Source organism: Archocentrus centrarchus, chromosome 16 (assembly GCF_007364275.1).
Source record: "Archocentrus centrarchus isolate MPI-CPG fArcCen1 chromosome 16, fArcCen1, whole genome shotgun sequence".
Lineage (NCBI taxonomy): Eukaryota > Metazoa > Chordata > Actinopteri > Cichliformes > Cichlidae > Archocentrus > Archocentrus centrarchus.
In genome coordinates this window covers 15,249,287-15,277,131 of record NC_044361.1, presented here as the reverse complement: position 1 = coordinate 15,277,131, position 27,845 = coordinate 15,249,287, and the positions used below count along the sequence as shown (strand labels likewise).

The 27,845-nt window shown below is 39.9% G+C and overlaps 1 protein-coding gene across 1 annotated transcript in view; it reads right to left on the bottom strand.

The window, feature by feature from the left end:
- The window catches only part of LOC115794073 (CUB and sushi domain-containing protein 3-like), a 238,215-nt gene that overhangs the window by 18,274 nt on the left and 192,096 nt on the right, over positions 1 to 27,845 (bottom strand). The window contains exons 56-60 of the mRNA XM_030749325.1: positions 26,810 to 26,983; positions 18,759 to 18,941; positions 15,747 to 15,923; positions 9,715 to 9,897; positions 1,752 to 1,925 (exon numbers count right to left, since the gene is read on the bottom strand). Of these exons, the coding sequence (XP_030605185.1) occupies positions 1,752 to 1,925; positions 9,715 to 9,897; positions 15,747 to 15,923; positions 18,759 to 18,941; positions 26,810 to 26,983 (891 nt within the window). The remainder of the gene's footprint in view (positions 1 to 1,751; positions 1,926 to 9,714; positions 9,898 to 15,746; positions 15,924 to 18,758; positions 18,942 to 26,809; positions 26,984 to 27,845) is intronic.

Sequence of the window (27,845 nt, the reverse complement as noted above, 5' to 3'; positions counted from 1 at the left end):
CATGTTTTACTCTAAGCAACAGAACAAGGATACCAGTGCACCTTAATAAAAGCACGCATTTGGTTCCCAAGCTTTGCTATTGCACTATTAGGGCATAACACACAAATATGATCCTTTATGGTTACGCAGGATGTAAATCAGAAAGCAGTGTACATACTGCCTTACATGAATTACATTAAATGACTGCAATGTGACCACTGAGTAGAGCAAATGGCTACACGAGGCAATACGCTTCTAGTGGCACGGCCACAAACACAAGCAGTCTGTCAGCTGCATTTCAGATGCTAAGTACCCAAATGGGCCCGTGTTCGCCTGACTGAAGATGGCCACAAGCAATGAACTCTGTCATCAGCATCAATTACAAGAAAGCAGAGCAGCAAATGCAGCATTTTAAAATGGGCTCAGGGGTTTCAGAGGTTCAGTCTGTTGCATGTGATAATAAAATGCTATCAACGTTCCAGTCTGTCTCTAATTCAAAAACTTGTGGAAAAACAATGCAAGTAACTGCATGCAAAATAAATGGCTATATAGCTAATAAAACACGATATCTGATTGCAGAGATTCCTTGCTCAAGAGGGCTGCAATATTTAATTTGCACAATGCAAAATTCAGCACTTCACTCAGCACAAAAGGACTGCTTATATTCAGCAGTTAAAGTGGCAATGCTTCAAACAAAACAGCAGCACTTGGAGGATTGAACATGATTATTTTTAGTGGCTTTTGTTTTATTCTACTTAAACCTGACTGATATTCGGAGAGAAGCAAATGCATGTAAGAGCTCTAGCCTTCTTGATATTTCATTTCTGTCTGACTGATACAATGCAAGAATGATTCAGATGACAGCGAGACACTCTTGAGCAGTCATGCATCCCAGAGGTTATTACTATACTTGCAAAGATGATTCAGAGAAGGTCTTAATGTAGTAAGGCGCATCAGACACTGCACTTGTGGCTGCACTCAGATCATCATCTTCATCATTAACATTGTAGCTTTGTCACTTGGGCTAGAGGTCAATTCACTTTTCATTTAATCAAAATGCAAATTAGAGTTTCAATTTCACGTGCTAATGATGAAATATTTATTTATGTTTTCGCAAACAGGCAAGATCTAATGTCCATCTCCTCCTCCCAGCGTTTTTCAGCATTCATTTAAGAAAGTCAGTTTGTATTTACTTTAAGCGATTTAAGGGTTCAGTATGATTGAATGCTTGCAAAAAAGACCTTGATGTTGTAACTAAGAAGATCACATATAATCTCCATTCTGCATCTCTCCCAGACTGTCTTATTCCATTTGTATTGTAATTCACCTTTTTCTTCCCAGATCCCTAAGTTAAATTCCTTCACTTTCATTAACTTTAAATAACCTTCTAAAGAGGCGAACAGCAAAGTGGTGTAAGTGAGTTTTTGCCTTGGAGGACAACTTAAAACTAATCTAAGGAATGCAAGAAACAAAATTAAATGCAGGTGTAGACTTGTCTGGAAACTCTGCTATAGTCAAATACGTGAGGAAAGGAAGGATCGTTTATTTCCCAGTGATGTAATATGAATCTAAACAAAAGAATACAAGACTGGTTAAAAAGGGACGTCAAGGGAAAAGGCCCAATTAGGCTCACTGTTAGAATGATCAAGTTTCCAACAGCAGCAGAAACGTCACCTAAACTATTTCAGTCTAAACATAAGGAGACTTCCTCTACATTATAATTATCATGAAGGTACTGTGGGCATGAAAGAATGCTGGAAATGATGACTCACGCAAGCACTGAGGCAAGTCTCCCCTCCATGTCCCGTTCCCTGTGCAGGTTAACACAGCAGGAAAGGACAGCTCATAGCCAGGTAAACAGCTGTAACTCACACTGGTTCCCCAATCCAGGACTGATCCCTCCAGGAGGCCATTGGGAATGGATGGAGGTGTAGGACATGTCACCACTGTAGGGAGAGAGTTGATACGCAGGTCACAGATATGTCAGAGAACAATCAATTCACAAATCAAAGCTAAGTTTGAGTCAGGGCAAGTCTCAGCAAATCTGCCGGAAAAAAAAACTTCAAGTTCTCATTCTGACAGCCTATAGTACTCTATGATGTTAAGGGAAGAGTCAATAATTAGTGTGTAGTGCCATCCTCTGCAATAGTGGAAGCTCTAAAGCAAGCATGAAGTAGTTGGAGTTAAGGGTAAAATTTCAGTCTTTGCTAGTTTACTGGAATCCTGTATGCCTCTCCCTTTGAGACAGTCTGAATATTCGCTGGAGGAAGGAAAGTTAAAATATGAATTACATCAAGAAAATTCTGTGATTTTGAAAATATTAGCTTTTATAGCCTTGGATGCAGGCATGAAAAGTCAAAAGAATCTTTGAGGAAACACCATTTCTTTCTTCTACCTCGAAGCGAATAAACCAAAATAGCTGCTGACTGTAATTCTAGGAGAAAAGACAACTGATAGTTACAATGACTAGCAAAAACATACCATATGGGCAGTTTCTGCCAGGCCTATGGCACTTGTTTGCTTTGCTCATGTATAAAAACACATACAGATATATGCTAATTAATCATGTTATTCTTTTCATTGTATACGTCATCAGTTAAAGGCACTATTAGCGTCACTGTTTGATTAACACTGATTTACAGATATGCATGACAACACATTCCAGTGACCCTAAAGTGCCACTGCACTAAAAATTGTTCACAAAATTTTTTCCAAACAACGACATAGATGTGATGGAAATGTAATGTTGCTATTAATTTGAGATGAGCTATGAGAGTTGTAAAAATAATTCCTAAAAGGTATATAGATGTTAATAATCCTGGTACCCTAGGCAGATTATATAGTAAGCTTCATCCAGATTGAGTAACACATCTAGGAGTTAGGGAACAGGTATAGAAGAAGAAGAAGAAGAAGAAGAAACAGCCTTTATTGTCCCACAGAGGGGAAATTTGGGTGTAACAGCAGCCGCAGTTATTATAAATATAAATAAAGATATAATAATTCACACTATTAAGAAAAGAATATATATAAAATCAACAAACAATATTAACCTTAATACTACTAATAATAATAATAACACTATATACAATGTACATGATGTGCCTGTGTGTTGAACCTTAACAGGCCGGACTATTTACAGTATATTATATATTATCCTACATTGTGTAGGCTATTGTGGTTTTTGTTGGGAGCAGTGATGGTTATAAAGTCTTACAGCTGCTGGGAGGAAGGATCTGCGGTAACGCTCCTTTGTGCATTTAGGATGCAGCAGTCTGTCACTGAAGGAGCTCTCTCTAGCTCAGCAACAGCTTCCTGCATGGGATGGGAGACCTTGTCCATCAGTGATGTTATTTTGGTCAGAGTCCTTCTGTCTCCCACCACTTGCACTGAGTCGAGAGGACATCCTAGGACAGAGCTGGCTTTCCTGATGAGCTTGTCTATCCTCTTCCTCTCAGCTGTAGACAAGCTGCTGCTCCAACATACTGCTGCATAGAAGATGGCTGATGCCACCACAGAGTCATAGAAGGTCTTCAGGAGTGTCCCCTGCACTCCAAAAGACCTCAGCCTTCTCAGCAGGTAGAGTCTGCTCTGACCCTTCCTGTAGAGCGCATCAGTGTTATGAGTCCAGTCCAGTTTATTGTTTAGGTGAACACCCAGGTACTTATAAGAGTCCACTATCTCAATGTCCACTCCCTGGATGTTCACCGGTGTCCGTGTGGTGGGTCTGCGCCTGCGGAAATCCACCACCAGCTCCTTGGTTTTAGCGGCGTTGATCAGGAGGTGGTTCCGCTGGCACCAGTCCACAAAGTCCTGAGTCCACTGTCTGTACTCTGAGTCATCCTCACCTGTGATGAGGCCAACTATGGCAGAGTCGTCAGAGAACTTCTGCAGATGGCAGCGTGGGGAGTTGATGGAGAAGTCTGCAGTGTAGAGGGTGAAGAGGAACGGTGCCAGCACAGTTCCCTGTGGGGCCCCCGTACTGTATGTAATGTAATACATACCGTAATGTATACATACATATGCTATGATCATTACAGTATAGATTTATCTGGATTTACAGAGATATGGCTACACCTTGGATCTTCCTCTTCTCATTCAAATGTTGATAGATTTTAAAGGCAGCGAAGTTCAGATGAGTAAGATGGATGTAAAAATGTACAGATGTGGACTAAATTGTTGGTACCTTTCTGTTAAAGAAAGAAAACCCCATAATGGCCACTGAAAACTTGAAATTGACAAAAAGTAATAATAAATGAATAAAAAAAATACTGAAAATTAACTGATGAAAATCAGAAATTGCTTTTGAATCATGGTTTAACAGAATTATTTTTAAAAACAAACTAATGAAAGTGGCCTGGACAGGAATGATGGTACCCCTTGAAAAGAGTGAAAATAAGCTGACCACAGGGGCATGTTAAACTAAGACGTGTCCTGTAATTAGCATTGCAGGTGTCTTCTAACTTGTAATCAGTCAGTCTGCCTATTTCAAAGGTGGAAAGCAGTTAACTGTGCTGTTTGGTATCATGGTGTGTACCACACTGAACAAGGACCACAGAAAGCCAAGGAGAGAGCTGTCTGAAGAGATGAGAAACTTTACCTTTAACTTGCCAGGCATGTTAAAGGTAAAGGCAACAAGACCATCTCCAAGCAGCTTGATGTTCCTGTGACTACAGTTGCACATATTATTCAGAAGTTTAAGGTCCACGGGACTGTAGCCAACCTCCCTGGGCACGGCCGCAAGAGGGAAAATGATGACAAATTGAAGAGATAGATAATATGAACAGTAACTAAAGAGCCCAGAACAGCTTCCGAAGAAATTAGAGGTGAACTCCAAGGTCAAGGTACATTAGTGTCAGATCACTCTATCCATCGCTGTTTGGGCCAAAGTGGACTTAATGGCAGGACACCACTGCTTAAAAAAATCATAAAAAAGCAAGACTGGAATTTGCCAAAATGTATACTGACGAGCCAGAAAACTTCTGGGACAATGTCCTTTGGACAGATGAGACAAAACAAGTTTCTGGCAAATCTCATCAGTCGCAGGTTACGGGTCCTCCAACAGGATAATGACCCAAATGACACACCTAAAAACACCCAGTAATGGCTAAGAGCAAAACACTGGACTATTCTGAAGTGTCCTTCTATGGACCCTGATGTAAATCCTATTGAACATCTGCGGAAGGGGCAGAAACATGCAGTCTGAAGAAGGCATCCATCAAATCTGAGACAGCTGAAGCAGTTTGCTCACGCGGGGTGGGCCAAAATACCTGTCAACAGGTGCAGAAGTCTCATTGCGAGTCACAGAAATGGCCTGATTGCAGTGATCGCCTCAAAAGGTTGTGCAGCAAAATATTAAGTTAAGGGTACCATCATTTTTGTCCAGACTAGTTTCATTAGTTTGTTTTTTTAAATAATTCTTTTGCACCACAATTCAAAATCAATGTCTGATTTTCATTAGTTAATTTTCAGTGCATTTTAATTTATCATTACTTTTTAAAAATTTTGTTTCACTATTGTGGGTTTTTCTTTCTTTAACAGAAGGGTACCAACAATTTAGTCAACGTCTGCACATTTCATCCAATCCACTGCCGTTCTCAAAGGTTTTTTTCTTCCCATCCATATGCAGAAGAGTAAAATGTTTCCCAGAGCAACTTCTTTTAAAACAAGGCAGCTGTGACTGCAGGTTAAAACTGGCCAATGCAGTGTCAAAATCTCCATTACACCACAAGCATCAAATTAGAAGCAATAGAGGTGGCACTAATTCACCATTCTGCATAGTGTGGATTACGTCTTAGTAGAAACTAGGTCTTTAGCTGAGAGAAATAGTCTGTGTTTTGACTGTGAGCAATTTCTGTTTGGAGTATACTGAATAATTTCTGTGCAAAATGAGGGGGGACATCTTGTGTCTGTGTAAGCCGTAAACTTTCTGCTCAACAAATGTAATAAATGAATGCGTAATAAAGCTCAGAGTTTGTTCTGACACACTTGGAGATGAACCCGTGGGGATGCAGATGGGTTATGGGTTTTAGAGATGTGAATAAATTAGTGCAGTTGCTTTTATACCATTGCTATCCTCCCTCAACACCCATCATTTCCCCTAAGTCTTTTTTTTCCCTCCTTTCTTTTTGGCATTCTTGTGTTTGCTTAAACACTTGAACAAAAATCTGCAAACTGAAGTCAAGCCTTATTCAAGTCTTTCAACTGTGGCTACAACAGCTGATTAGTTTATATCTAAAGCTACATATAGATCCCTGACAGAGTAGGCTTAAATTCTCCTCACCTTATTTTCACAATGCAGAAATCAAAAAGTTCTGACTATTATTCAAGTTATGACGTGAGAGAATTATGTTAACAGAAGGTAGGCACATGATGGACAATGTCCTTGCCTGGTTAGCTTAGGTTTTTATTCTCGACACAATGAATTACAGTAAATGTGGAGCAAGCCACTGTGGGATATTCACACATCCTCTCAAAGGTAGAACTGTCTTTTGTTCTCAGCTGGCAGCAGATCCAAAATGATTTCCATATGGACACACTGCAGCAGTATACAGCATATATGAAGTATGCTATAATCAGAACAATATTTAGGCCACAGTGAATAGAGAGCAAAAATACAAGTAAAATCCTACTCGTGCTGCAATCTGTTTTTTAATGTTTTGTTTGTTAATGTAATTTTGTTTCTCAAGTTCTCAAGGAGAAACAGGTTCACTTAAAATTGTTTCCCTTTGAAGTTAATGAATCAGTAAAGAGTGCCTTCAGTTTGGGATTTCCATGTTGTTGCTCTGGAGCTTTAGGAAAAAAAAAAAGGAAATTTCATTCTGAATTATCTCACTAAAATGCCCAGCTGGAGGCTACAAAGTAGAAAGTAGGTTTATGTGTGAATTTCAGTGATCTTACAGTATATCTGTGTGAAAGAAACAAAAAGGGGGGGAAAGGGGACAGATAGAAAATGTATGAGTGCACGTGTGCAAGTAGGCAATTTACGCAGATTAGAAGAGTAGGTCTTCTAATCCTGTAAGCGCTGCATCTGAAATTACTTGCTTTAAAAAAAGCAGAGAGTGTCCCCATTTTCCTAAGTAGTTCTAAGCAGCATTAGTGCCTCTTAGCTGAACATGCCAAACCTGGGATTCAAACTGAATCCTTGCCGGGCAGGGCTTAGGATGCGTCATCACACACAAATGCTGTGGCTAACACTGATGCTCATACACTAAGTGCAAATTTATGCCCAGGCTTGGCACATGCGAAACCTCTTTGTCTCTTTTTAGTCTCAATTTTTCTCCTCCTGGCTTTCCTCTCACTTTTTCCCCCACTATGCCCCCCCCCCCTCCTGGAATATTAACTCAGTTTCCTGTGACACAATCATCCAAAATCTATGACAAGATGACAGATGCCAGGTGTGACAATTCCAAACAGCTCACCTTGCATGAACTGCAAGCACCTTCAACTTAAACCCAATCGTGCAAAATAAACAACAAAACAAAACTAAAATAGGCATTGTTTTCAGTTTCACATGAAAGAAAAGAAAGCAGATATTTTCCCAGTCCTTTTCTGAGACATCCCACTGTGTAGGCTGTCAGGGAGACAGATGATAAAAAACCCATGATTACCAGTGTGCTTTTCTATTGCTTGTCCTAGATAGCCTTAGAAAGAGACCAAAGGAGAGGAAGAGCACAGCGACAAGGGGAAAACAAAGCTTGAAACCTCTGTTCTTCTTTATACCCCATCCACACCAAGGAATGGAAAATTAATGTTGAGCACCCACTTAGTAATCAAAGTCCTCTCTCTTGCCTTTCTTTTATTCATTTATCCCATGAGAGAAATAAGTGCTATCGGAAAAGTGAAGGCAGCAGAGAGACAGAGCAGAGGCAGGAGGGACCTTGTGGCTCACTGACTAATGCATACAGGTCAGTGGGAGCTGACTGCATTCAGGCAGTGGCAGCGCTGGGAGAAAACGTGAGAGTGTGTAAGCATCTGTGTCTACGTATGCATGAGAGAGACACTTCTGTAATTGAATGCCCCCATGTGATTGTATCCAGGCACAGCGGCGTGCGAGCGAGTGTGATGAGGAGGCCGAAGCTCTGAGGTTTTGCTCCTTTCCACACCGCCCCCCATTAAGTGTAGCAGGATTGGGGGCTGAGTGCCTGAATGGTTGCGGTAGCTGTCAAGGATTAGAGCTCAGAGGTTAGGAATGTCACACACTTTTAATACACACATGCTTGCACATATACACGCGTACTCTCTGTCTCCCTCGCTCTCTCTCTCTCTCTCTCTCTCTATCTCCCAGTTTAAACAGCTGTGATACCATCACTTCAGCCAACAGCTTCAGCATACAATACTGCCAAACGTGGCACGTTAATAATGAATAGCACTAATGAAATATTACAATCACGTCAGACTGAATTTTGTAATTTTCAAGACAAGCTTGAGAAGATTAGTGGGGCAAGAATATCTTGGTCTAAACAGCTCAACTATCTCTGGATTAAAAAAAAAAAAGTCAGGTATGGGTTACATCTAAAGAAAAAACAAACAAAAAACAAAACAGCCATTGCATAAGAAGCTAAAATGATCAGCTTCTGTGTTTTTGCCTAATACTGACTCCCTTTCTAAGAATTTGTGTGTTTCTGATTTTCTTTAACAATCTGTCTTTCTAGCTGGTGCCTGCGTGTGTGTTTCTCCAGCGGGTTCTTACTTTTGAACGTGGCAGCCTCTCAACCTGCCTATTTTCTCACATTTCATTTGTCCTTTTGTGTATCTCAAGAGGCTTGCTTTGCTGTAACTGAGACAGCAGCCTGGGAACAGTTCCTTAGCAACAATGAGCCACCATTAGCCTTGTGGGCTCTTCCCCTTCCTGGTGTACTTTTGAACTGTTCGCCACACAAGTTAATCTTCCCTGCAATACTTACTTTTGGATGTCAAGTGCAGAAATGCTAATCTATGCCTCTACTCAGGCATCATAAATCACAGAGTGATGTATCGCTGATGGGCGTACAACAGCTAAGTCCTCTTCCTGGATTTTCTAACTTTGATGTTAATCATAGAGTAGAATGGGCACAAACTTCAGGGAGAGGACACCAATGATTAACTGTTGGGGCACAATTAGAGGTATCTCCTTGTGGAGATAGGGAGGACTTAGCCATCCATCACCAGGTGTCAGAGCAACTTTTAGCATTGGCTCTTTGCATTCACAGGTGGAGCTCTAGATAGAGGGGGTGGGGGAGGACGGGGGAATACCAGTGTCCTAGAGCACCAAAAAGTTGTTACACACAGAAATATATAGAATTTTTTTTTCTTTAAATCTGGCTGAGCAATGTGGTCATATCTAAGGAAGCATAAAAATATAGTAATATTTTTGCAATGAATGATGATATTTTGAGAAAAACATTAAAAACAGGTTATTTTCTATACGTGTACTTGTGGATATGTGCGTTTCAAATATATGCGCCCCGTTATGCAAATAGGTTTATGTCTTTTAGTGTCATTGCCATTTGCGTTATCAGAGCGCTTAAGCGAAGAGTATATGGCAGAATCTGACTACACAGGAATCCTTGTGTCACCTTTCTTGTTAATCTCATTAGATCTCTGGATGTAAGCATATACTTTAGATTGTGCGTGACAGTGTGCTAGCATGCCAAGGTTGTTGCAGCGCTGTCTGATGGTTATCAAGGTTGACCGTCCACTGCAGCAAGTGTTTGATGCAGTGTAGGAGAAATGTGGGAATCTGTGGGAGGTACTTACCTTGACATGCTGGCATGGTTCCACTCCATGTTCCATTGCTGGTGCAGGTCCTGGTGTCAGTGTTGTCCCCCCCGACCATCACATACCCCAGCTGGCATGTGAACGTCACATTCTGGCCCACTGTGGTGTCATCGCCAAATCTAAGTCCATTTGCTGGGATACCAGGGTCGCCACAGCTGATCACTGCCGTTGACAGTCAAACATAAGGACTGCATCAGAAATCATTTTAAATGGTATGGAGTGAACTTTAACATGAAACATATTGTTTATTTATTAGTAGTTTCTATAGTGTCTGGTGTATCTAACCCTTAAATCTACAAAGTAAAGTAGGGGAGGGGCTGCTTTTCCCTCAAGATTTCTATTTTTAGCCTTCTCTTGTGGCATCATTGGTTGGTTTCCTATTCTTGCATTTGTTTATCTGTGCCACTGGGACAACACTACACACTTGCTTTGTTCAACTGCTATGGGGGGACGGGGGGGTGGGGGGTGGTGGTGGTGTTACAGCTTCACGGTTTGATAACGATACAGTTTTCATCAAATGACAGAAATATCGGTGACATTTACAGCTGTGCACGATGGTGTGTGCTCACTGAATAGACCACTGAAGAATCAATGGAGGCATCTGCACCTCGTCCCATAATTCTTATCAAATTTAGTGGTAATCTGCAGAACAGGAGATATCTGTACAAAAAAAAAAAAAAAACAACACTGTATGTTTGCCACCAGCTACTGTAGTCGGTAATTAAATGTTCGTGACTGTAAATGTTAAGTGCGTCTGAGTATTCTTTCCCTCATATGAATCAAATAGTTCTGCGCAAATGTGAATTGCCAGAAGCAACACTGGTTTAACTTAAGCATGACTGATCAGGGTATTGGCTTTTACACGATTTGGCAGGTCTGTAATGAGCTGCTGGACATGAGAGAGTGGCAATTTGTTCACCTCAGAGGGACATTTATCTGTAAAAAATTACTGGAGAAACTAGCTTGGCTGCCATTTTACAGATACTTAAGAGTACTTTTCTTCTATGTAGTGTGTATTTCATCTTTGTATTTGATCTTTGAAAGCAACAACTCTACCAGTGTAGCTGGATCTTAACAGTGAAGCCTTGTGCTTTCTAATGGGGAGCACAGGGTGACTTATCTAAATGGGAAAAGAAATCTGAATGCATACAAGCCCAAAGGATGATGATGATACTGCTCACTTCACTTGAACTAAGGCCTCAGTAAATACTTTCCTGATGTGTTTTTAGTCACACCTGCTAGTTTTAAGTCACATTTAATACAATACGATGTTCATCTTTTAAAATATTGTTCCCTTTACAGTCAAAGAGGAGGGCAAAGCAGGGTAAATACTTGTACTGGCCAACGCTGTTTCCCTCGGTTTTTCCATCCAACCGTTTGCTTGTTGCATCTGGTTTCAAAATACCAAGATAGTGACAGTCAAAATGCTCAAGGTTTGGGCTTCAAGAGGGCAAATAGGTGACTACATCTATTATTTATGTGAAGTCAGTGTTTGTAACTTACTTTGTGCTTACTTTGACTTCTACTTTTTTAAGTATGAGTGGGAGAAAACGTGAGTTTTCAGAAATCTCTGATAGATCCAGTTTATTTCATTACAGTGCTTAAGTTCTTAAAAGGCCTTATGATGAGATTAATGAACCCAAAAATTCTAAAATCCAGCTCATATATCATAAATGGAAGCTGAAACCAGGACACAGGGAGATATGGTTTCTGATACGTCTAGATAATGCACTGAGGTTTGAGCCTAAATGTAATCATTTTGCAACTGAAAGCAACATAAAAACAATTTTTCAAATGAAATATAAAAGGCAAATGAAAAGGATGTAAAGTTTATTTGTTATGAAAATGTTTTCTTTTCATATGGACTGCATAAAGTGGTCAAAGTAATAATGAGTCATCATTTTTTAAAAGAGCACTTTTTAGATGCTAAGTAACACAGCGGCAGGTGTTTGTCATGGGCACAGCAATGACATAAGAATTAAGGAGCACCTATATTGCCATAATAATACTTACAGTAATTATTGTCTTCACCATTCTAGAATACACCACTGTGGTTATATAATTTGTCTAAATCAGCAGAGGAGCTGGTAAAAATAATAACGTGTTTTGTACAGTCTCTTCTTTTTATATGCCTGCTCTTGGCTTCTTCTCGTGGCACCATTTCTCCAAAGTAAACAGATGGCTGAGTGTTGGCCCAGTATGTTGTCAGGTCTTAACCCGGTGCTATCGCTGATGAAATTATAGTTGCCAGCCTTTATTTGATTGCTTTTTCATAGCCCTCGTTTCATCTCGGAGGCTCTAATTTGTGCATACAAAATCTTTCCTGACTTGTTCACCTTAATGTAAGAAGTCAGTGTGATGCATATGGCTGTCACTGCTAATACCTCCTCCCTTAAATTAATTTCTGTTTGTTTATTTTCAATTTCTGCCAAGGAATTCAGCACTTGGAGATATTTTTTTCATTGCTGGGTAAAACTAACTTTGCATGCTCACAGAACACATGGGAAAAGCTGGGTTCTTCATTTTGCCAGGAATTGAGATTTTAAATTGATGACACGCCATGATGAATCGAGTCCCATCTAAATCCCATCTTTAAAAATTAACACAAAACAACACTAAGTGTGACACCACAAAAATAAATGCCCTTTATGCTCGTATAGCCATTTGTTCTGTGCCTTTTCTGCTTAACTGAAGCAATGCCATACTACATCCTTCTCACACGTTTCTGCCCCAAATATTATAATCTAACAAAGGATAAACTGCAGTGGAACTGAATATTATGACACCTGTGCGATACACAGGTGTCATAATATGTCTAACCCAAAGTGGATTATATCTCTGCACACAGTAATTTTTTCTTTCCCCAGTTTCCAGTCAGTTAATGTACACCATCATTCTAATCATAAGACTTTAGCCCTATGAATTTTGAGTACTAACGCAATAATGTAATGACACTATGTGGACAAGCTTCTTTGTGGTGCTAGGAAAGATAACATCTGGGACTCACCAAAGCATCTAGATTTCATTATCTGGTAATATTTACTGTCTGGACAAAATTTTGCCTGTGAGATGTTTGACAGGAAATGTGAAAACATTCATCTTCTGATAGATGAAAAGTTTAGTATTGACCAGCAAGCAATATTTGTTTATGTTAAATACTGTTTTATAAAATTATAAGATCACAGAGTATGTTATTTCAGCACAGACAAAACATAATTGAACAAAAATTGTGACCCAGCACACAAAAAGCCGGCCAGAGATGCAGACTGGGAATCCCAGTCACACACAAAAACAGCCAGTCAACAGTGTGGCACATTTTTCCCCAAATCTTCATCCCACAAACCTCTTGGCTGTGAGGAAAAAATCCCCACTCAGCACAGCCAGGGCTGTGACCTGGCCACCCAGCCAGCGAAACCTACAACAAGCGAGTATTTATCTATTTGCATGGTTGCTAAACCACAATAATTCAAAGAACAGACACAGTTTGACATCTTCAAGTTAAAAATTAATAGGAATTAAACAAAGATAGATCAAATCTGTTTTGTGGATGTTAATCTGAAAGCTTTAAAATTTTAGGGAAAACAAAAAAGCCTGGTTTTAACATGCTGGTTTGGACTGTAGCAGCTGGGCTTCTATATTTGTACTAGGATTATATACAGTATGTGTGAGAGTTTACTGCACATTTTGCATTGCCACACTTTACATGCACAGTTCATTTTGATGCTGAGCCACCAAAATGACACATTATCTTGAATTAAGCATGGCACATTTCTTCAAACCCAAGTCAGAAGCAGCTGGTATAAATAAAAAAACAGAAAACATAAAATTTTAAGCTGGTGTCAAGTGACCGTCTTTGTAAGAAGGTGGAAGAGTCATCTCGCTGGGAGAGAGAAAGGCAGAGAAAAAAAATGTGTGTACATAAATGTAAATGTTTAAATACGCCTGTCTATCTATAGGGAGTGAAAAATCAAGTCAGTCAAGCACAGTGCAGAACAGCTGCAGGCTACTGGCTTGAACAACCTAACTTAACTACGCAGCTTTTTCATTTAGTACACTTGCTTGCGCCTAAGAAAACAAACTGCTGTGAGAAATTATGTCAATATGCTGCTTCCAGTATTTTCTTCTTCCTGCTTGAAAATTCAATATTGTTTTCTGTACTCTGAGTTATAAAACCATAATCCATATTTTAGGAATGTTAGTGACATATGATACCATGAGGAGGATGCTACTGATAGGCTGTGATGGAGGCAGATGACCTATTGTGGTGATCCCTAAAGGGAGCAGCCCCCCCCAAATAAGAACAAGAAGAGAGAAGTGACTTATGATGCCAATTACTTATTATATTTTAGCTATCTAGGATTAAAGAACTCCAATTTGAAGAAACAGATCACTTCAGAAATCTGCCGTTTCTAAGCGCACCAGTCTAAAGCTTCGTGTAATCCCTCTGCACCACCAGGGGAATCCAATACTACACTTAAACTAACAGAGAAACGCACTGACAAGAGAAGTGAAAATATGATCATAGTAGAGAAATCAACTGAATTAGAGTGTATTAAAAGGCAAATACCCCCCAACCCCACCCCCCACTAGTTCCCCAATAAAATCAGTGTTCACCAGTGTTTTATGGCTTTAGTTCACATTTCACTGAGCAACTCTCTTTACTTAATACACTTCATCTCATTTGCTAATTTCTGAACATGCTCTATAAATTTCATGTATCATCCACTAAGAGTTTCTGGGGGGAAAAAAATAAAGTTCAAACTTTTCTCTCTCCCCTTGAGAATGTTGTGTGACTTTGATCTGGTAACCTACATGATCGATTACCCATGAACCGTGAAAATGATTGCCTCCTTAATGAAAGCACAGTGAGCCAATCCTGGCATTCTAAGTGTTGACGTCCCTGAATTGACCACTAAACTTTAATGTGAAGTGATAGTACAAAGGAGAGCAAGTTTGGGGATGAGGGTGGGCTCCAAAGTGGGAATAAGAGCCAAGAAACCTACTCTGAGTTACTGCATGTTTGATCATTATTATTCAATACATTTTTTTTTCTGGTTTTCACTTTCTTCACTCCCTCCCTGTGCATATCTCTCCAGAGACCCATTTCAATCCAGAATAGAAAATTATGCCCATACCATTTATCTTTTCTTGTGATTCAATAACAAGCAAAGAGAATAAGGAAGAGAGAATATGGGGATTTTCAGAGAGAAGAACAATGTGTAATTTTGTTTCAAAGTCATCCTGGTGCAAACTGAATATAGATTGGAATACTTAATTACTGCAAGGCTCATTTGCCATGATCCAGACAATAAAAACTGCCTGACATTTTTGATGCTTCACAGGAAGAAAAGGCTCAAAGAGATTTATGTGTTATTTGAAATAATATATTTCAGCGCCACTGTTGATCATTCAGAGCAGATGCTTTCAGATGAAAGGGAGAGCAACATCATGTTCAGTGGCCATCATGTTTAATTTGATGGTGCATTATACAAAGCACGAGAATGGCTGACGATTCACTCTACGATACTAACAGTACATTTATTGTGCATTATTGTGTTGATCATTCACTACCACGTTCAGTTTGTGTGTGACCATCGCAACCAGAGGAGTGCCAAATGTTCTTGCCCTATTTTCTAACTTTTTCTGTGTGTGTGTGTTTGTGTGTGTGTGTGTGTGTGTGTGTGCACTGAGTAACAAATTCTGCGACTGCCAGTGCAGACATAAGTGTGACTGAACTAAATGTGATTAACCAAGCAAAACTGAAATTCACTCTGATGTGTGTTCTCTGTTCACTTTACTGACATAATTTGGATTACGCCTGACCACATCTTATTGATCAGACACTGATCATGGCACAGTTGCCTTTGACAGTGACTACTCAAAGAATTGCTCTTCTTTTCATTTTTTTTAACATGAAAAACATGCAGCGGAACGGCCTTTTAAGTAAATTCCCCGTGACCACGAGACACAAGTACATCCTTCTTTCATGTTTTCAAGTGTGCAAAACTCACTTGTGCAGTTTGGAGCTGCGCCAGACCACGTGCCATTTGCCAGACACTGACGTGTAGGTGAACCAGTGAGGAAATATCCTTCCATACACGAATACACGATCGAGTGGGAGAAGGTTGAGCCGTCCAAACGGGAAATACGCCCGTGAGCAGGGGTACCTGGATTCTCGCACTGTACCGCTGCAATGCAGGGGGGGTGGGGGGTGGGAGACAGGATGTGAAGGTCAGAGGTGTAAAATAGTAATGGATTTTCTATTTTCCATATCAGTGGGTTAGAAGCCCCCAAGGTGGCTTCAAGATGACTTCTGAAGGTCTCGAGGGGATTAAATGGCTGTGAAAAGACATATTCACCCATATAATGTGAATATAAATATTTATTTATGAAATAATTGCTGTTTTGCCTTTGACCTGCTGTATATTTGCAGTTTCTTGACTTGCGTCTGATTAACTCTCAGGTGGAACAGTCTGCAAAGGGCAGACAGAAATCCTCAGCTTGTGTTCCTCATTATGTATTTGTGTTTCCCATTAGGGGACGTAAGGAAGCACTGCTTCTCTTTTTTTTTATTTAGAGAAGCTGTGAAACAACCAGTAAAGAACACCTAATCTATACAGCTTTATTAAGAGAGGCTAATGAGCAGAACTGATGCAGTGGTACACAAAACCTTATCGCAGTATTGATGAGTCATCAGTAAATAAAGTGCAGCTTGTGTATTGTCACAAGTCCCACAGTACATCTATAGTGATGGCAGTACTGTCTAAAATCAAGGGGGGTAATGTGAACATTTATAGCTAAGAACTCGGGGCTCAGTTATAACGATAAAAAAAGTTAGAAATGTGGCTGTGCAATCCTTTGAGAGGAAAAAATATCCACGTAGAAGAAAAAGATTGAGGATTTGGCTTTTTTTTTTTTTTTTTTTTTTTACACTCAGGAATCCCTCAAGAGTGGAGAGGACAGTTTGTTTCATGTGTTTTTCTTCTGCTCCAAATCATGTCTAATTGCAAAAGTGATCTGCTCTCTCAATCACCTAATTGCCTGGAAAATATGAAATAGTGATTCTAGTAGGAGACAGACGTGTTGCAAGTGTGGTGGTGATTTCTCAATTAACATGTGTGCAAATGCAGAAACTTGTCGAGGTGCAAGCGCATCACCCCGCCACATACCAGCACACCAACTGCCAGCACGCTCACATTCTCACATTCTGTAAACCCACACACACACAAATGCATACGCTCTTGTGTGGATTTACCAAAAATAAAGTCTGATAGCCCTTTTCCTCACCTCTTTTTAATAATTCAACATCGACATGGTGACAGACACACAAAGCAGACCCTGATGGCACTGTGAGATGTATATCATGTTGAATATCCACACTGACTGTTTTCCGGAGACTGTAAGGGGTTGTGGATAATGGATGGATGGGCTTTAACACGAGACAGGGCTTTAGATCACAAGCAGACAGCACAGAAACTCATTCAGGCTCCAGTGAATTCCTGCCCCCTCCCTCCCGAGGTGAAGGGATGGTTAAAATAATCTTTAAATCAGGAGTTCTGCTGGGAGATGGACAGATAAAAAGCTAGCGGAAGAGAGATGCGTGGTAATAAAGAGAGGGAAGAAACAGTTGAACAAAAGTGAGGGAACGAGAGAGAAGAGGGTTAAATGGCAGATAGGGATGGGAAGATGGCGAGACAACAAGATTAAGGCAGAGAGAAATCAGAGGAGGAGCAGGAGAAAGGGCCGGCATTGGGGAAATGAAAGCTAAAGAAAGGGGGGAAAAATAAGGAAAGAAATATGGGAGACGGAATGAAAAGCAGAGTGGTTCAGAGGACCTGCACATTTGCCGATTGTATTAAAAATGACACTGGCACTCGTTCAAGCTGGTGGACAGTAAGCAGAGGAGAGGAGAAGCAGTCAAACATTTACATCAATATCCGGTTGACCCTTGGGGCTAATTTATGCAAGACGCAGAGCTGGCATTCTGTGAACTAATATCTTCAAAATCCACAATGATTCATTTATCACAATCCAAAAGGAACTTGGCTTTAGGTGTCTAGAATTAATGAATTTTTCGGCTGCAATCTGGAAGCTAGTCACAGCACCATGTGCTGGCAGAAAATACCAGACTGCAGCAGAGAGCTGTTTATCCATCTGGTGCAGTACTGCGTTTGTGAGCTTTTGCAATCATTTGTGTATGTGCTAGAATGCAGCCAATATGCTGCATATATTGTGTGTTTAAGCAAAAGCCGGGTCCTGTTTGAAAATTGTAGATACCACAGCTTATGCTGATTCTTTGTATCATACCTACAAAATACTTGTTTGAATACTGGATTCTGAAAAGCATACAATGTAAAACTTTTTCTTTAATGTGTTTTTGTCAAAGTGGCATTACAGCAATTTGTATTATACTTTAAAATTTTTTTTGAAGGACTGGGATTTTCTAATTTTAAGTTTCAAGTCTTCCCTTAAAACACTAGAGACATTCCCATAATGCAACCAGGGTCTTTTAAATTGTGTGCCCAAGGGTTATTTCACCAGTTTTCTGATAGAAATGTGTCATCTTCAAGCCCATCCCAAACTCACCCTTGACATGATCATGAGTTACATTGTAAGACTTTAGAGTCTCTCCAGAGAGATGAGATGTTATATAGCAGTTTTCATCAGCTAGTTAGTAAACACCACTTTATCAGCTGGAGTTATCCTTTAACGTGAAGCAGAGGTTTGTGAACTTTGCCCGGATACAATAATAACCCAAATGAGGTTCAAAACCTGACCACTGAAAAAAAGCCCTTCATACCTGATATCTGTTAATATTCAGGGCTGCAGGCACATTTCTATCAGAACAAGAGAAACTATCAGGATTCAATACCGAGCCCCATGGAACCATGCTGCTCTCTGTGTATCTGTACGAGCTTAAATGTGCGGCTTTGTGTAAAGAAATATTTGTGTGTTAGCTCTCTGCACGACTCCAATGTGTTTCATACATAACATCAAAGAGATATTTTAAAGGTTTCTCTTACGTTTGCAGAACGGCTGTTTGCCAGACCAGGTCCCATTGGGAAAGCAGATCCTCTCTGCTGAGCCATACAGTGTATGTCCCACTGCGCAGGTGAAGCGCACTTTACTGCGCACTTTGAAGTTCCCTGCCTCCCTGCTGGCATGGGCAGGTGTGCCTGGATCCCCACAGGTGCCCGTCGAGTCGCCTGCAATGGGAGATAACCAGACATCGAGCAATGAAAACAAGAGAGTGGAGATGCCATCCACCTCATGCTCTGTGTGTATGTTCACAGATGGATCCTTTTAAGTTTGTACGGCAGTCAATTACAACACAATGTTTCTGTCTGCCAGACAGAAGACAATACAGCGAGGGCTTAGACTCAAACTGGATAACTTCTGAGCCTTCCAGGAACCAGTCATAAAACATACAATGCACTGATGAGCAGTTGTCACCATGCCAACAGCCTGGAGGACCAATACTTCTCACAGTTTTGACACCAGGAGCTTTCTGTCCATAAAAACAGCAGGGCCAGCATTAAAAGGCAACCAGCTGTGGCTATGAGAAATGATAAATACAGTTTGACCTCTAGAGATAAATGCTTTTTTCATTATCTTGAATTATACCTCCTGTCTTTTGTTCTGTGGAGGAACATACAGTACTTTCAGTGTCACCACCTTGCACTACCTATCATGCATGCCTGTGAATTAAATCATATGAAAATGTGCTGTCTCTCTTGTTAATTCTCTTTATGTTTCCATTAGGGTTGTCTCTGTTGTGTGAAAGAAATAGGACATGTTCTCTTTCTAAGCCATAGGAAATGAGCGAGAGATGACAGGTATGGAATCAGGGCAGTGCCATGACTGCTGAAGATTTTACGTTGCGATGAACAGAAAGCCTAGCTGAGCAGTGTATTTGTCAGGTTGCAGTCTTTAGGGTGGGGTAGTTTTGCATTCACTGGGGACATCCATCAGAGCAAAGGAAAGAAGCACATAACACTAACCACCACTTCCACTGTTGCTGCTGCTTCCTTCTCTCAAAGAAAGCAGTTGAAGATAGAAAAGTGGAGTATTAGAAACAGAGAGCTACAGATATATAGAAATACAGATATTCAAATTGACACAAGGATAGATGTCTCTGTTCCTTGAGCTGTGCACACACCCTGTGCATCGCTGCCTGCGTGGTGGTGGCCGCTCTCCGTTTGCAGAGCAGCCAACAGCTGCAGTAATACTGGACTTGTTGACAAAGCCTTGCTGCACAAACAAAAAGCTCATATCTTCTACACACATCCCACTGCTCAAATGTGAACAAACCACAGTTGTCAGGTCAAGGGCTCGCAGCTGGAGAAGATAAGTTTGTGTTTGGCAGTGAATGTATATGTGACTCCATATATATATGTGTGTGCCTTAAAGAGAATACAAGTGATGTGAGTGTTTACGCTTGTACTTGGTCTTGTCTCTGTGTGCATGTACAAAGTAGTCATACATATTTGCCAGTGTGTGCGCAGGTCGTGTGTGTGTGTGTGTGTGTGTCTCACAGCAGCTGTCGGTACTTCATTAGTCTCCTCTGGTTAGGTGAGGCAGGCCGTCTCGGCATGCACTGTGACAGCTATAATCTCACTAATTGGGATGGTGGTGGATTTGGTTTGAATCGGAGTTAATGTCCGTTCACCAGGCTCCCTTTGTGAGGAAATAATAAGGCCTTCAACTCAGCCATGCAACAGACTAGGACAAAGGGGGGAATGGCTTGGCAAGAGGTTTTAAGACCCATCTTACTAATTAACAAGGGAGGGTAGATGAGAGGATGGATAGATGCATAGATGGATATATGGATGAAAACTGCTGCTAATGCTGGGCTGGACTTCTGAGGAATTCATAGTCCAAATTATTTTGCTGCTACTGGTGATGAATACTCTCTGCGAATTATAATGTGGCATTTTCATGGCGCAGATAAAGCTATCTCTAGACAATATAGCAACCTTTCTGTAAATAAATATAGCTATCCATGTAAAGCAGCAAAACAGGAACTTGGACCAAGGGACGAGACATCGTACAGGGAATTATTAAAAAAGGGGAGAAACATTTAAACATGGATAGCTCATTCATTTCGCTAACATTGCTGTGCTAACTGTGTAAATTCTTTTAGCTGATGTGCCAGTTAAAACTAGGTGCTAAAGTGTACACTTGCACCGATTTAAATCTCTGCAGGCGTTTGCTGCTTCACAACTTTAGATCCTGCAGGCAACAACTGAGCTCCAGCTGTGTTGTGGTTCCAGTTTCTGCTACAGCCATAACAGATGTTTACTGCCAGGTCTGAATTCATCAAGTCTCCTAATGATGAGCTAGTGATCTACAATGGTTCATTCTTTCCATTATAAGCTGCAGTTTTCATAGTTAATTAGGAGCTCTGCTGCAGTGATTTATAATGCTGTGTGACAGCATGATGGAATAATGCATTTACATTCTGTATCAATCCTTTTTCAATCTGTATTTAGATGCTGCACCTATAACTTACGGTTCTGGTTGGCAGTTTACATGCATTCATCAGGGGTATAAAGGTTTTGTTTGTTTTCTGGGCCTGGGTGATTGCTCAACATACATCTTTCAGAGTAAAAAAACAATAACAAAACAAACCTCACCAGAATTTAATCCAAAATTATACATAAGGTTTAAAAGTATCCACAAGCCCACTCTCATTATTAATTCAATGGGTCTGAAAGTTCCAAAATGTCTTGAAACTTATCGAGGCTAAGGCCTCTAAGGTTTATGTTAAGTGATCATATAAAATGTGTCCAAGGAGCTCAGCGCAGACCTGAGATGAGCACTGTACATTTAAACAAGTCAGGAATGTCCCTTTTCTGTATATTCCAACATAATGAGTTCGAACAGTTGTACAAGATATGGGTGAGAGTTAGCCACTTTGCCAAGGTGTGAAAAAGGCTGACACAGCATGGTGGTTAGAACTGTCACCTCACAGTGAGATGGTTCCTGGTTCAAACCCTGACTGGGGCCTTTTGTGTGGAGTATGAATGTTCTCCCTGTGACTGTGTGGGTCTCTTCCTGGTACTCTGGCTTCCTCCCATGCTCCAAAGACATCTTAGGTTAACTGGTGATTCTAAATTGACCATATGTGTGCACACATGGTTATCTGTCTGTATGTGTTAGTCCTATGACCTGTCCAGGGTGTACCCTGCCTCTCACACTATGATAGCTGGGATAAGCTCCAGAATTGGAAGAAAATGTATGGATGGGTCTGAAAGCTCCAAAGTGTCTTGACACTTATTAGGCTAAGGCTTCTTAGCTTTGTGTTAGTGATGATTTAAAATGTGCCCAAGGAATATCCAAGGAGCTAAGTGCAGATTTGGGCATTTCTGTGCATGTATGCGTTTCTTCCAGATACTCCAGCATCCTTCCACAGTCCAAAGACATGTTAGGCTAATCAGTGTTTCTAAATTGTTCATGGATGTGAGGTAGACAAAGTGCTTAAACTGTATAGAATAAAGCACTGTATGAATGTTGCTAAAATGCGGCTTGTAGTCTAAAGTGCTTTGAGTGCTCAGTAAGACTAGAATGGTACTATATCAATGCCAGTACATTTTCACACATTTATCAGTTTTGATAGTTGTAAACAACCCAGAAACCACCAAGGCACACACCTACCATTAACTGGAAGCTGCTGGAACATCAATATCACTCTTTAACTGTCAAACGAATTTTACATAGTCGTGGGCTAAGAGGTAAATCTGACACCTGTAAGAGCTTTGAGCTGATCACATGGACAAAGAAAAAGCCTTCAGGTGGCAAGTTTATGTGTTTAAATTAGACTGAGGTGCCTGGCTACAATAACTACAGTTATGTTAGGAGGAGTACAGGTGAAACCAAGAAAACTGTACCACCTGCTAATCAAATATGTGGAAGCGTCACACCCTGCAGCTACAGTACCATGCAAAGGTCTTGAGCCATCTCTCTTTTCTTTATATTTTGCTTCTAAGGAGCCAGACTTTCTTGTATTTTTCTTTTAAGCAGTCTTGACCGATAGTTCTCCAAGCTTTCTGAAGGTCTTTTTCTTCAGACATCGGCTGCTTTTTCATTCATTTTCAGTCCAGTCCTTGTACCTGACCATTTTCAGTGGAATGTTTTCATTGTTGTTTTTTTAAGCCACTTAAGAGGGGAGGGATGAATAGCAGACAACTTTAAACTGTGTCCTTACTAGCAGTCTGTTGCAAAAATACATAATTTGTTCCCATTTCTTAAGATGATTTTATTAAAAATTAATATAAAACGTTTTCAATTCAATTAAATTTCAGTTCAATTTTATTTATATAGCGCCAAATCACAACAAACAGTCGCCTTGTATTGCGGGTAAAGACCCTACAATAAGACAGAGAAAACCCAACAGTCAAAACGACCCCCTATGAGCAGCACTTGGTGACAGTGGAAAGGAAAAACTCCCTTTTAACAGGAAGAAACCTCCAGCAGAACCAGGCTCAGGGAGGGGCAGTCATCTGCCGCGACCGGTTGGGCTGAGGGGAGATAAAAAAAAGACCTATCATCCATTTTCATAGAAAAAATATAAAGATATGATGTGGATCAAGACTTTTGCACAGTACTGTACATTGAACAGAGTGGATAGAATAATAATGGAGGAAGACTACTACTTCAGCACAACTTCGAACATCAGCTAAATGGTTGACTCACGAATAGAGTTGGGTGTCATAAGAGGATGATGATGCAAACACACATCAATGATGGTCATTGAATGGACAGGCAGGTTAATATTAAGCTTTCAGATTAGCTTTTCCAAAGACCTGAACTCTGTATCAGAAAACCAACATTTTTTTTTATTCAGATTGTGATCACCCACCCACTCTTCTTGCTCTGCCCTTCCTCTTTCTGCCTTTGTGTAGGAGGCAGGGTGTGAGGTGGGTCTTGAGAGGAGGAACACGTGTTTATCACTGAGCTAATTGTGTTAAAGGCTTTGGTGCTAACATTCTCTCCAGTTTGTTTCTCTCTTCTACCAAGCCTGCTGGGGAGAAGAGAGAGACAAACTAGTTAGATGTTTGAAAAGTAGTCAAATATCCAACCAGCATTATGCCAGAAGTTTTTTGATAGCTCCCAAAAGTGTGCGGTCAAGATTCTTCACATATAATTGTAATAATTTTGTGATGATATCAGAAACTCAGATTTTGTTTTTCCTTATAAACGACAGCAACATCTGCTGTAGGAACAGAAAATTTGTTTCAGTACAAAATGCAATTCGTAACCTGAATATATATAAGGAAAGTTCACATTATGTGCGCTTATTTGTAGCTCATATTTTCCTTTAATTTACTGGATTACATTGTTATTTATTTCCAATTAAATTCTCTGGTCGTCACCCGCAGTTGCTGGTCTGCAGCACACCAATGCATTTTTACAATGTAAACAGATAGGAATGGATCCATGTTTGCTTTGCTTATCTCACTTTTCATGAATTGCTGCTGATTAAGTATAGACAAGTTAACTTGAACCTATTAAACCAAGATTGGCATTAAATGTTTTACTTATTTAGATAAGAATAAAGCAGTGTAAAAAAAATAGGCTTCCTCTGACAGAGGCATTTTAGGGCAGGGATACGGAGGGCAACACTATTTGAGCTCATATTGGCTAAGCACAGATCAGAGTGAACGATGGAATAAAATATGTCATTTCAAGACCCTCTTAAAATCAAGTCCTTTTTTTCAGGTTTTTCAGAAAACACAAAAAACTGAACCAAATACTAAAAATATGATGATTGGGGTAAAAAACAAACAAACAAACAAAAAACCATAATTTTTGCAAAAAATGACCAAAATGCCATTATTTTAGGGAGGTGACAATATTAACAGCAGGATGCTGATTAACTCCTCTTGATAAGAACTGCCAATCTGCTTTTGTGACAGGTGATGAAAAGAAAAAAATATCTAGCGTAATAAAACCATAAATAGTAAAAATATATGCTTTATTGGTTTCTATGGCTTTAAATCTTCACCCACCAGACATTGCAGGTTCCAATAAAGAGGAATACCTCACTAAACCTCTGCATTTTCTCCATTTTATTACCTCCACTGTTTTTTTGAGTGTTTCTGTGTGTGTGTGTGTTGTGTGTGTGTCATTCTGTCTGTAAACACAATAGCTCAAAAACCTTTGAATGAATTTTTCTAAAACTTTGTAGGGGTGCAGAGTGGGGTCATATTAACAATTCAGAAAAGTCTGGCTTACATCCACCAAGGTCTTCAAGGTCAACTTCATGATTTATTTGCAGAAGATTGACAAAAAAACCTTAAAAGTGTGGTGTGCACTGTTAAGACAGAGTACAATACTATATAAAGATTAAAAATATCATGTCAGGTTTGCCCTCTGACCTCTTCTTCAAGGACAAATAAGGTCAAACTTTCATAAAATATCTTTTATTGTTAAAACTCTACTTTAAAAAATTCAGCTGCCTGTGTTGGTATTGGCAACATTTATGAAATGATACTGGTATATGGTGATTCTTAATATCACATTACAGTTTGCATCTAAATATCGTGTCACATTTGACCTCTGACCTCACTTTCACATTTGCCTTTCTTTCAAGTTGACTGCAAAATGTGTTCTATCTTTAAAGAAAGTGGTTTCAAGAGAAAGAGAATGAATCCACATAAATAAAAATAATAGAAAGTAATTATATTCCAAATTATGTCAAAATTCTAAAAATGAGTTTCAACAGGGCAAATAACAAAAGTCTGCACGTTGCACTTGTTTATACTGCTCTATAAACTTCTTAAAGTACGTTTAAAAAGAACAAAGAAGATAAAATGAATATACACAAAATAAAACACTATTCCCATAAAAGTAAATGCTGCCCAAAGAGTGAGCTGCCTTGAAGGAGGTTTGCTCTCTCGGAGGGCTTCTTTGTTTTGCGATGAAATAATGCAATGAAAACTACAGGAGACGGATTTGAGACTCTGCTGTCATGTGTATCTCTTTACTATTCAAGGAATCTAACTTCTGTACTGCCTCACTACTTCCCAACTGTCTAAGCAAATGCAATAAACTGAAGGTAAAAGTGGAGAACTCACACTCCCATTTAAAGAGGTTGAAAAAATAACCGCCATACAAGTCTGCTTACAAATATTACTTCTGGGTCAGTGAGTTGAGCAAAGAAAGTGAACATTCAGTAAAGAGAATCCACTTAAACGGTCAGGAACGCTTAAGTGTGATGGGAGAAAAGTGCTCAGGGGGGATTAAGGAGGAAGTTTGAAGTTTTGCAGACATGCTATAAGCCTCTTTTTTTTCCCTTACACTTCTCAGAAAACATCAAGAGGAGAGTCAGGGGCCTAATGTACTGAACGCAGTACACAAAGTTATGCAAAGAAAAATGAGTCGGCATTGAGGTTTTTATCAGGGGTGATATCTCTCACTCAATTTGAGTGTCTCAGCAGGAAGCAACATTTGCGTCTCCAAATTCTTTGGCTTAGGTGCGAACTAACACCTCTGGATCACTGAACCGAAGAGAAACGATGAGTAAGGGCTATGCTTTGGCACTAGTCCGGCTCAGAGTATTTTTTTTTCTGGTTTTCATCAGCCAAATGCAGATATGTCAGATAAACAGGAGTGCCTGCTCTAAAAGTGAAGTACTGCTTTAAGTAGATGGGAAAATCGTGCACAATAATGAGCAAATGTACAGTAAATCTAGTAAGAGCTCCACAGGGCTTTAATTTGTGGGCAGTAATTGGCTCACTTGGCTGATATCTGACCCAATATCCTATTAATATTAGCACACTAAGGCCTTTCATTGTAGTTTAGCTTTGGTTTAATTTTTTTTTTTTTACATTTCTGGAAATGTAATAAAAATGTTTTTTAACTGAATTATGTGTGTGTTGCTCCTTGCACTGACAAATTACATTTATGCAATTTAATAACAGCCTGTCCTCCAGAAACCGGAACTACTTACCACTTTACAAACAGCATAATTTAGAACTAGAAAATGACAATGAATGAGTGAAAAAGGAAGGCTTTTATTGATTGAATGTGTGCAGGACTGCATGCCCAGAACGTCTGTGTATCTGATTACCTGAGCAGTGGGGCAGTGGACCACTCCAGTGTCCATTCAGTTGGCAGGTGAGTGATGCGTCTCCTATTAGCTGGCGGTCTCCAAGGCACGAGTAGCGGACTGTGGAGCCAAAGCTAAACTTCTCCCCACTCATGACTGCGTGCGGAGGTACCCCTGGGTGGCCACAGTCCACTTCTGCGTGATAGAGAGGGAGGAGGGCGATTATTAGCGTGAAAGAATGGATGGCTGGAATTTTTCCTGTTGTAAGAGAAACAGCTTGACGGGAGAGGAACCATTTTGGATGCATTAGTTAGCATTTCAGCAAAATATCAAAATATCCATTGAGCTCAGGTGGATGAAGCACATGAAGTGTATCATGTGACGTATCTTGTGTCACAGCCGGACACAAATGACGCCCCGTCAAAAGCAGCAGTTAGTCCAGTGCACTTCTTTGATTTTTAATCTATACCGAGTTCAGAGAAGCTTGGGTTTAAAATACAATTTGAGTAGATTAATGTGCCTTAGAGTGTAAAAGAGAAATGCATTTGCTTTCTCTACTGTCATAATCATTTTTCATCCAAAAACTGATTTGATGCACAGTCACACTGTGAGTACTGGGGCAGTTACAGATGTGTTTGTTCTTTCAGCTCTTTATGCTACAAGATAATCAATCTGAAAGTGATAAAAAATAACAAGTTAAAATTCCAGGTTTTAGTATAACTTGGGTAGTTTTTCATAGAATATACATATGTAAAGACAACTTTCTGAATATTGAGCCAAAAAGTTAAGGGGATCAAAAGTAGCTTGAATGATATGCATGAAGTCAAACATTTTGATAGATATCATCTGTCACATTGAGTATTCTCTGGTGATTTTCTCCCAGGTCTTTTCTGAAAGTTACCTTTTTGTCATGGTCCTCAGGAGGTAGAATGCATTTCAATCAGGCTGAGATCAGGTGATTGACTCAGACAATCAGATATTCTCATCTTCAGCTTATTTTCAGCTTATGTGCATATTTTCTAACATTTGTTCAGCGTTTTGAAGCATTCAGCTAAAA